The following is an 11,981-nucleotide window of genomic DNA, read 5'->3' on the forward strand; positions in this document are numbered from 1 at the left end:
TTAATAACCCTTTATAACTAGCAGTCTTGCATATTCAAAGCACTAAAGCACACTCATAACCTCTCATGAATACATGTCATATCTTATTAAAATGTTCCTCTTGGGTTATGATATAAAACAGTGAGGGAAAAAAGTATTTGATCCCCTGCTGATTTAGTAAGTTTGCCCACTAACAAAGAAATGATCAGTCTATAATTTTAATGGTAGGTTTATTTGAACAGTGAGAGACAGAATAACAACAACAAAATCCAGAAAAACGCATGTCAAAAATGTTATAAATTGATTTGCATTTTAATGAGGGAAATAGGTATTTGACCCCCTCTCAATCAGAAAGATTTCTGGCTCCCAGGTGTCTTTTATACAGGTAACGAGCTGAGATTAGGAGCACACTCTTAAAGGGAGTGCTCCTAATCTCATCTTGTTACCTGTATAAAAGAGACCTGTCCACAGAAGCAAGCAATCAATCAATCAGATTCCAAACTCTCCACCATGGCCAAGACCAAAGAGCTCTCCAAGGATGTCAGGGACAAGATTGTAGACCTACACAAGGCTGGAATGGGCTACAAGACCATCGCCAAGCAGCTTGGTGAGAAGGTGACAACAGTTGGTGCGATTATTCACAAATGGAAGAAACACAAAATAACTGTCAATCTCCCTCGGCCTGGGGCTCCATGCAAGATCTCACCTCGTGGAGTTGCAATGATCATGAGAACAGTGAGGAATCAGCCCAGAACTACACGGGAGGATCTTGTCAATGATCTCAAGGCAGCTGGGACCATAGTCACCAAGAAAACAATTGGTAACACACTACGCCGTGAAAGACTGAAATCCTGCAGCGCCCGCAAGGTCCCCCTGCTCAAGAAAGCACATATACAGGCCGTCTGAAGTTTGCCAATGAACATCTGAATGATTCAGAGGAGAACTGGGTGAAAGTGTTGTGGTCAGGTGAGACCAAAATCGAGCTCTTTGGCATCAACTCAACTAGCCGTGTTTGGAGGATGTCACGATCGTCGACTGAAGACACGGACCAAGGCGCAGCGTGATAAGCGTACATTTTATTTGTAGTACACCACACGAACAAAACAACAAACAAAACGATACGTGAAGTCCTAGGTTAATACAAAACAAACCTTACGGAACAAGATCCCACAAATACTAGTGCAACACAGGCTGCCTAAGTATGGTCCCCAATCAGAGACAACGAGCTACAGCTGCCTCTGATTGGGAACCACCCTGGCCAACATAGATCTAAACGATCTAGAACGAAAACATAGAAAAACTAAACATAGAAAAATCCACACCCTGGCTCAACCTTTAAGAGTCCCCAGAGCCAGGGCGTGACAAAGGAGGAGGAATGCTGCCTATGACCCCAAGAACACCATCCCCACTGTCAAACATGGAGGTGGAAACATTATGCTTTGGGGGTGTTTTTCTGCTAAGGGGCAGGACAACTTCACTGCATCAAAGGGACAATGGACGGGGCCATGTACCGTCAAATCTTGGGTGAGAACCTTCCCTCAGCCAGGGAATTGAAAATGGGTCGTGGATGGGTATTCCAGCATGACAATGACCCAAAACACACGGCCAAGGCAACAAAGGAGTGGCTCAAGAAGAAGCACATTAAGGTCCTGGAGTGGCCTAGCCAGTCTCCAGACCTTAATCCCATAGAAAATCTGTGGAGGGAGCTGAAGGTTCAAGTTGCCAAACATCAGCCTCAAAACCTTAATGACTTGGAGAAGATCTGCAAAGAGGAGTGGGACAAAATCCCTCCTGAGATGTGCAAACCTGGTGGCCAACTACAAGAAACGTCTGACCTCTGTGATTGCCAACAAGGGTTTTGCCACCAAGTACTAAGTCATGTTTTGCAGAGGGGTCAAATGCTTATTTCCCTCATTAAAATGCAAATCAATTTATAACATTTTTGACATGCATTTTCTGCATTTTTTGTTGTTGTTATTCTGTCTCTCACTGTTCAAATAAACCTACCATTAAAATTATAGACTGATCATGTCTTTGTCAGTGGGCAAACATACAAAATCAGCAGGGGATCAAATACTTTTTTCCCTCACTGTATTTGTGTAGGATGTGTGTGACCTCTGGGGTGGTGACCTCTCACCTCAGTCTGGAAGGTGTTCCAGGTGTGTGTTAGCCACTGGTAACGCTGCAGGCCATAGTTGGGCATCCTGGACTTCAGACTGATCATATCTGACCTCTGAACTGAGGGCTTGGACAGAACACAACAGTGTAACTCCATTAGAGCTGTCCCCGACTAAATACAATCTTGGTCGACCGAGAGTTGTCTGTTCTTTCGACCAATCGATTGGTTGACATTTTCAAACGTGTATTTTTCCATATATATACACATCCTATGTGTTTTCATCAAATCAACCATATGCAGTGAACTTGTCTGATGCTTTAAGCGCACTGTTTGATGAAATAATCAAGCCACACAAATGACTAGAGGGAGTCCAACCGCAAGTGATTGGATTGTGCCAGGCCAGACTCAGACTTGCTGCGCTGTGTTAAAAAAAAAAGACAGCGAGTGACTGTGACTAGCACCCGTTGACTCTCTCTCCTCCCTGCTTCAGCGACCACCACATAACTCCAACAGTGTTTATCGCGCTGTCCATGTTGCTGAAGCTGCAACATAATTACAGTCATTTCTGACTGAAAAGTTCTGTTATCGAAATCCCTAATGTGTTTAGGAAAAACATTCCCTATTCCCTCAACCCTTGCTCTCTTTATGTGACACATGTATGCATCGCATGCACGTGACCAATAGGGCCTGACCTATAGCATATCATAATCACATCCAAAAATTGGTTATAACAAACTCTGAACACCGTAACAGCAAAATGGATGCAGAGGACGTGACAAATAAACTCGAAGCGGGGGAATGTTTACTGGTTGCTCAGGAGGTAAAGGGGAAGTCAGATGTGTGGAATAAATTGGACTAGTTGTGGAAAATACTGGAGATCAAGAAAAATAAGGTAAGGAGCAAGCGCTGCGAGCATATTACGTGTGCCAAACAGGAGCTGTTAGATTACAATATAATTTCTCTGACTGTTTGGAACAATGTAAACAACACTAAATAAATGATGAGCATACCAGAGTCTGTTGTAATGTTTATTTTTTATTTATTTTTTATTTTTTTGCATTTATTACAGCAAAGACTAAAACCAGTCGCATTCATTTGTGAATCCAATTTCCAAAATTAGTACAAGGGTCGCTTTGTTATTTTATTTTAAAATTAAAATGCTTGATTGCATTTCAAATCATGAATGACTCGTATGCTGTGTGATGACATGAACGAATGAATGATTGATGTATACAGTACTATAGCTTATATACTGTAAGTATTGAAATATAGGCCTAAATAAGTTACAGTATTAAGACTAAACAGGATGCGCTCTTAGGCCTACAGCTCGATGGTTATATAATGTTCCTATACTAAGCCTACTAATGATAATGAAATTACTTATTATTATAATAATGATCATAATAATACTAATAGTAATAATAACAATAAGAAGGAGATCAAGGAAAAAGGATATCATTATTATTATAAATAAATAAATAAAAATCGGACAATTTGGAAGAGTGTAAACAACACTAAATAAATTATAAATAATACCAGAGAGGCTGATCTAACGAAAATAAAGTGTAAAGCCTTTATTACATCATAGCAAAGATTAAAAACAGCCGAATTTGTGAAATTGTTTATCCGACATGTTGTGGTTGGTGCTCACGAAGGCTTGGTGCTCACAGAATTAGTAGGCTATTAAACAAACACTCAAACAGGCAAGAGAAGCAGGATCTGTCTTATTTCTGTAGATATATTTGGATGATTTATGAAGCCTATTATAACGGCTATTGATTATAGACCTAATTAAGTTGGGGTTTCCTCTCTCCTCACTTTTCTTAGACAATTAAGGCAAGGGCTGTTTTCTCGTCTCCTAACTCCGCTGCTGCCTCTACAGCATTGTTCTCAACACCAATATGCTGGTTAACTTTACTATTATGCACATAGCGACATGGTCTAGGAAAAGGCACCAATTCAACAGCGCACTGATGTGTTTCAGAACCGGGAACAGCGACCGCTATCCAACGCGGGAGAAAGCGCATCTGTTATAAAATAATATAATTTTTATTTGTGTTACACCATTGTTCCTACGTAATATAACCATATACAATTTCAGTAGCACATGTCTTAGTGATAGACTGTGCCATCCCCACGACCTCCACAGTGGATCAGTCCACTCAGACAGGCGCCAATCAGACAGGTGTCTTGCACACCATGATATTATTAATATAATTGCTACTGCTCGTCTAAAGAAATCTTGGTCGACCAACAGCCTATCGGCCAAACCATCTGCCAGTCGACTAAATGGGGTCAGTCCTAAACTCCATTTCATTCAGTATAGCTACATTCAGTTCAGCTATATATTTCAGTTCAACTTCATCTGTGAACATTTAATGTACAGCTCATATATTATTGTCACAAGACACTCAACAGAAAGCCCTGAAACCATATTGGAGCAACAGTCACAGTGGTGTATATTTAGCTACCAGCTCTCTGTTTCAAGCCTAGTTATATAGTCCAATCCTCTGACCATGCCCCAAATATTTTCAAACACACAACTTCTGACTCTCTCCTCTAGTGTTTCCCAGGCCTCCAACACTCCGGTCTGTAGTTGCTGAGGTTGACAACGGCTTGTTGTCTAAAAAATTACCCCTGTCTGGGCTCTGGGGAACCAGACCAGAGCTGTTCAGCAGACCCACAGTCTGACACACTTAGCATGCATAACTCATCTCCTCTCCTCTCCTCTCCTCTCCTCTCCTCTCCTCTCCTCTCCTCTCCTCTCCTCTCCTCTCCTCTCCTCTCCTCTCCTCTCCTCTCCTCTCCTCTCCTCTCCTCTCCTCTCCTCTCCTCTCCTCTCCAATAAAACCTCCCCCTAACTCACCCCTGGGCCTTCCTCCCCTCCTCCTTCCTCTCTCCTTCACTCTTTATCCCTCTCTCCTCTGGTATTGTAATGAGATTGTGATAAGCATAATACGACCCAGGTTACCCGGAATTCCCCTGGGGCCAGGTGCATCACCTTGGTGCTGCCTTAGCAGGATTCTGATAAAGGACAAGGCACAAAGACTACAATACCCACAACCCCCTGCGGCAGGGCAGGTATGATTAGGAGGGAGGCGGGTGGCACTGTGGACTCAAAGGCCAGGTGCTAGTGCTACACACACACATCCTCAGGCTTGCAGTCAAGTACCAAACACCCACACACACCTTTCTCAGTTTGCCATACACACTGCTCTAGCCAGTGACCAGGTGCTCCACGCACACACACACACACACACCTGCGCGTTCAGAGCGAATCCCACCTGCTGTGAGGGGACATCAAAGCCACTGTGGGCTCTTTCATGGTGGAGAGATAAGCCCCTGGCCCAGGGGAAGGGAGGCCCTGTAGGGGAGAGCCCATTGTAATAGAGAGCCCGGCCCATTGTATTCAAACACCCACACCCCGAGCAGATGGAAGAGAGGATGCAGGAGGAGGAGGGGAATGGGGGAGGGAGGGGAATGGAGGACACAATTATACCCTATCTCAGGGGTATTCAACTCTTACCCTACGAGGTCCGGAGCCTGCTGGTTTTCTGTTCTACCTGATAATTAATTGTACCCACCTGGTGTCCAAGGTCTAAATCAGTCCCTGATTAGAGGGGAACAATGAAAAAACGCAGATCTGTTTTATACCTGGTTTCACCCAAAGACACTTTAGGGACATTGTGGAATTTTGAGACATTGGACATTTCTTTCAATTTTTCGGTTGTTCATATATAGCACCAGTCCCATTTCCCTGTGCTCTTTGACCTGCACTGGCCATGTTGTTTATTGGGTAGCCCCAGTAAGCAGAGAAAGAGGCGAGCTCTCTGAGCAGAGCCGGACATGACTGGCATTCATGTTTATTCATAGCACAGCACAAAATATAGACATGCCTATAAGGACAGCCACCACACACAGAGCTGCTGCATAGAGCTAAAGCAGAGAAAAATAGCATATAGAAAAGTAGTGCAGCACTCACCTCGTCATACGTCCACACCCCACTGGCCAACTCCACACAGAAGATCACCAACAGACTGCCAAAGTACTAGAGAGAGAGAGAGAGAGAGAGAGAGAGAGAGAGAGAGAGAGAGAGTGTCTTGTCTGAGTGATTGATCGTCATGGTGGATGGTGGGAGAAAGACACAATGAGTAGTGATGTCATGTTCTTCAATCTCCAGACGCCTGTTCCACTCATGTCACATACATGCACATACACACTGACACACATTACACACACCTATTTCCACACACACACACACCTATTTCCACAATTTCACATAAAATCAACAAAATACTTTCATGTAAACACAACTGTGCAAACACACACAAACACACCCTCACACACACCAGACAAACACACACAAAGGTGTTATGAAGAGTAATGTGTGTGTCAGCCATTCTGTTAGGGCTATGTCAGTGGTACAGGGTATGTCTGACAGCCTGTTTGTTTGGAGAGTGTAAATATTATTGGCAGACAGATGGCTCTGCCTTGCCTTTGTTAGTGCTACACTCCATTTAGAGCAGGCCAGTCCAAAACAACATAGACACACACACACACACACACACACACACACACACACACATTCACACACCTCTCACCCAGAAACTGATCTCACCACACAAAAACATCTCCCCTGTCTTCTTCTCTCATTGCAACTATCTATCAAGAAGGTAAGAGCGTGACCTTTTCACCCTTCGAACCCCCCTCTAACACACTCCTTCACACACATACCAAAACATACACAAACAGTACTTCAATACTTCACTGTTCTACAAGGACGATTTCCAGGTGTGAAGAGAATATGAACCTTCCCTTGACCCCTTCTAGCTTTAGTGTACAAAACATTAACATGCTCTTTCCATGACATAGACTGACCAGGTGAATCCAGGTGAAAGCTATGATCCCTTATTGATGTCACTTGTTAAATCCACTTCAATCCGTGTAGATGAAGGGGAGGAGACAGGTTAAAAAGAAAGATGTTTAAGTTTGAGACAATTGAGACATGGATTGTGTATGTGTGCCATTCAGAGGGTGAATGGGCAAGACAAAATATTTAAAAAGTGCCTTTGAACGGGTTATGGTAGTAGGTGCCAGGCGCACCGGTTTGAGTATGTCAAGAACTGCAACGCTGTTGGGTTTTTCACACTCAACAGTTTCCTGTGTGTATCAAGAATGGTCCACCACTCAAAGGACATCCAGCCAACTTGACACAACTGTGGGAAGCATTGGAGTCAACTTGGGCCAGGAGCCCTGTGGAAAGCTTTCGACACCTTGTAGAGTCCATGCCCCGACGAATTGAGGGTAAAGGGGGTGCAACTCAATATTCGGAATGTGTTCTTAATGTTTTGTGCACTTAGTGTATTACCTTTCTCACAGAGACATGTCTTTATGTTTCACACATTTCATTTCAAGGGGGAAGCTCTCTCTCACACACACACACACACACACTGAGGTTAGAGGAGGGTTGCAGTTGTTTGAATGGAATGTCAAAGCTTCCAAGAATGGATTTCCTCCTGTGTGGAGAGACTTACAGCATATTTCCTTTCCCTCACTGATACTCAATTAACACGTACACAAGGGCGAGAGAGGGAAGAGGGGGAAAGAGAGGGAAGGAAGGAAGACAGGTGGAGGAACGACAGAGCGAGAGGGCGAGAGGGGGAGAGGTATAAGTTTAGGCTAAGGGGGATTTAATTGGCGTCTTTAAGGAGGGCCTATTTTTAAGCGACCTTTCTAAGCGTTCAGTGGAACAGCATCTCAGAGCAACTTAAGACCCTGCAGTCGTCCCTAACATAACCCCACTATCCCACAACGCACCACTGCATGCATGTAAACATCTACAAACATCCCAACAGCCCCTCAGAGACCCTAAATGGACACTTTGACGCTTCTCACTAGCTTAGTCCACAACAGAAACACATTACTATCTATTACATGTAAAGGCCTTAACTGAGCTTAAAGCCAGGCACCATCAATTGCCCACCACAGCCATGATAGAGGGGGGGAGGGGGGGGGATTATTCAGGTAAGTGGGCAGAGTTGAGGAGGTGGGGGGGGCGTTCTTCTGAAAGGGATGCCCCCAGCTGGTGAATGGGTGCGTGGGTAACACAAGCGCCACTCACCCCTCTCAGCCACCTCTCCATAAGCGGGCGGAGACGGGTGGGATAGCATTACCCATTGTCCCTCTCAACCGAGATAATATTGTCTCCGCAGTGCACCAACGAAACACAAGAATGCCAGGTTAGAGTTGCAAGGAGAGAGGGATGAATGAAGTCCCAATGGAGGGGTGGAGGAAGCGTGAGGGAGACCCAGAATACAGGCACTTTGGTTAGGGACAGACAGACAGAGGAACCCCCTCCCTCTCTGTCTCCCCACACAGCACACCTGGGAGATAGAGCCACAATACAGGCGCCACACCTTCCCTCTCCAATGTTCTGCCCTTCCACTCTACAGGAATATGAGCAGGTTAATCATGTACCCTGTCCTGTTATAGTTTTAGTATGCATGACACAATTGGTCAATGGAAATAGTGCATTGTGCTGCCACGATTGCTTCTGTACGGGAATACGTGTTATGTATTCAACACATGTATAGTAAAGTAATGCTCCGTAGCACATGCTCTGTAAGCACAGAGATGATACATTGTTTAGTCATCTGCATGCTGGTTGGATGGAAATTGCTTTTTTGGGGCGCTGTCTCCCTCTCTCCCTTTTCTGTACCTCAGTCGGTTTCTAATGCTGTCTCCCTCTCCTTCACCTGCTCTGACTCAATCCGCCTCTCTCCCTTTTCTTTACATCCCTGTTTCTCTTTCATTCTCTCTTTTTGTTGTCCCGCACTGACAGTGGTGAGTGATTGAGATAATCACACCCTTATCTGTCCATCTCGTGCCCTCGCTCTCTCTTTCTCTCTCTCTCTCTCCCTCGCTCTCTCCCCCTCTTTCTCTCTGGCCATCCATCAGTGCCCAGGGTACCATTACTCTGGCAGGCTCAGACAGCAGCAGCGGTGAATAGTTTTACAGCTGTACTTATCCACGGGAGCGCCATTCCGTTACACACCAGCAACATCCCTCCACCAGGCGCTAGCTCGCTCAGAACACAGTCCCGCACGAGGGGGGCGTTCGCTAACACAAGACGCGGCGCCACACGCTTATGGGATGATGAATGACCATCGTGGCGCTGCGTCGGATGAGTAACGGCTGTAAAATCGAGGGGGGAATTCTCAGTGCATTTCCCTCCGGTGTATGAACGGTGAAACTACGCGACTGTGTGGCTGTTGGGTGAATTTACAGGCCTGTTCCAGGGTTTATGAGGGTACAATAATATGACTTTATTGAGATGCTGAGGACATCAGGCTGTTACAGATGATGGGGACAATAGCACATGGAGATAGATAGGGAGGGCTGACTGTGTGTGTGTGTGTGTGTGTGTGTGTGTGTGTGTGTGTGTGTGTGTGTGTGTGTGTGTGTGTGTGTGTGTGTGTGTGTGTGTGCGTGTGTGTGTGTGTGTGTGTGTGTGCGTGCGTGCCTGCGTGTGTGTGTGCCTGCGTGTGTGTGTGTGTGTATTTCAAGGTTGTATAAATGTGTGACTAACACCGATAGCTAAAGAAAACCAGACCGAGATCTACAGCAATTACAACCCGCTTCTCCAACTAAACTGAGCTCATCACAGTTTCCACACACACACACACACACACACACACACACACACACACACACACACATACATACATACATACATACACGCAAACACATGTTCATTTAATTCAGACACATACCCAGGACAGGAGTAGAAGGTTGCATTTCAGTGTGCCGCAGTAGCCCACCATGGCAACGATGATAAGAAAACAACACACTGCAATGATGACGGGATGGACAGCCGGGGAATACGTGAGAACTGCTGCTTCCTCCAGCCTACAGAGAGAGAGAGGGGGGGGGGGGGGGGGGGAAGAGAGGTGGAGGGAGGGAGAGAGAGTGAGGGAGGAAAAGGGAGGAGAGTAACTTGGCAGACTTTTTGTTTATTTATCTATCCATCCTGCTATTGCTCTCCCCTCCCCCCTCTCTCTCCCTCTCGTTCCCCCTCTCTCTCTCCCTGTATGGCCTGTTGCATTATTATTAATACAGCAGCCAGCAGTAAATAGTGATTACACTCTGTAGGAATGTGGATCTCCTCCACCGCAGCAGTTACTGTCAGGGGCCAGTGAGGGTGAGATGTGATCTGTGGACAGGTCTAGGTGATAAGAAACTGTTGAATTAAAAAGTTATGAGGTTGATGATTTGCGGAAAGGTTGCCAGGTATGAGTAGGGGTGATTTATTGAGGAAGTGAGATATAAATCCAACAGCTTTCTTTATCAGTCTCCTTCTTCCTCTATTCTCCTTCTCTTGTTTATATACTAATGATCTTCCTCTCACGCTTTCTCCCTGTCATCTCCCTCCTGTCCCTCCCAGTACCTGCCCATTGCGAGGTGTCAACATTGAGATCCATATCACTCACCTGGTGTGGGCCGTCAAGATGAGCACAGTGTTCAGGTAGTCCCTGAGCCAAGCAGCCACCCCCAGGACACATATCGACATGAGCTGAGGGAGCAGAACATACACACACACACACACACACACACACACACATAGAGAGAGATAGAACACACACACACATATTACACACAGACACACACATAACATTACAGTTTTACCAAGTAGGCCTACAGTAAACACTTCCACTCAAAATATGTTTTGTCTGAAAATGCTTATGGCGGTGAAATGATCATCCAGGGACTTGGTATGGCAACAAAATGTGGCCAAGGGGGCACCAACCCTGGAGCACTTATCACATTTAATGGCCTATAAATAGCATGCACTAGAATGTCAAACATGCAGTTTGTGCATACTTGGGATGCAATTTGCACATTTGTTTTTCTACAAGAAAATGTATGGTGCAGCCCTATTTATAAAGTAACCGGCCATTATGATCAATAACCGTAACCCTGGCGCGGGCACTGCGGCTTGGAGGCACGCGTTGGGGTGGATGGATGGGAGGGGTGGAGAGGGGTGTGGGGTGTGGGGGAGGGGGTATAAAGTTGGCTGCATTGTGTAGCGTGAGCGCGGGCCCTACCCGGCCACCTGCTCGGGGGTCTCTCGCTTCTCTTACCCAGAAGAGTAAATTGAGAGCGTAGAGCAGGCAGCGCAGGCACCTCACCGCGTCCTCGCGAGCCATTCTGAGCGCAACAGCAACTGGTGGCCAAGACAGGACTCCTCATCTTAACCCGCACCACCATGGCAACATAATTAACTAAAAGGAATATAAATCAATTAAATTAGGACTATTAGCCTGTCCCATGAATACAAAACGAGTTCTGCGCGCGCCTTTCCAATGTCTTGTTTTAGCAGCCGCGGTATATCCGTGGGAAGTTCCAGACAGCTTTCACAACAGGTGGTTTCTTACTTTCCCCAGTCCAGGAATGATGGAGTGTGCGGATGAGCGCTCAGCGGTCCTGACATATCCAAATCAATCATCACTCACTTAGCAAGGTATACTGCGAAAACATATCCAGAACCTTACAGCAAAACAACTTCTTATAAGGGCTTTTGCGCAAAATGAACATAATCCATTTGGTTAAAATATTAATGTTAAGCACTCCTTTTACTCCCAGAGCAAACGTCAAACACAAAAATGCATACTATTGCACAGCAGCCTAAATCAAAACCCATAAAATAAAACTTCAGTTGCGCACGTAGACAGTGATTCCCAAAATCGATCTCTCCACAAAAACAATCCCCGGTGGCGGTATGATAGGACTAGCCTACCTATCGTCCAATTCAGAGTGCGGAGTTGGTTCTGCGCTGTCAGTTCAACTTTTTCATGTTTGAGTGGCCAAAACTCAACTAGCAGTT

General features: G+C 45.4%; 1 protein-coding gene across 1 annotated transcript; it reads right to left on the reverse strand.

Moving 5' to 3' along the window:
- Window positions 1–2,116: 2,116 nt before the first annotated feature.
- On the reverse strand, window positions 2,117–11,304 carry LOC311116011 (tetraspanin-12-like; the record flags this gene model as incomplete). The annotated part of the gene is made up of 5 exons (XM_084191141.1): window positions 2,117–2,224; window positions 6,081–6,146; window positions 9,871–10,006; window positions 10,588–10,670; window positions 11,239–11,304. Coding segments are annotated over 5 exons (459 nt in total), but the record flags the coding sequence as incomplete, so codon positions are not given.
- Between the last annotated feature and the right edge of the window lie 677 nt (window positions 11,305–11,981).

This window comes from Coregonus lavaretus (assembly GCF_964263955.1).
Source record: "Coregonus lavaretus genome assembly, contig: HAP1_SCAFFOLD_8977, whole genome shotgun sequence".
NCBI lineage: Eukaryota > Metazoa > Chordata > Actinopteri > Salmoniformes > Salmonidae > Coregonus > Coregonus lavaretus.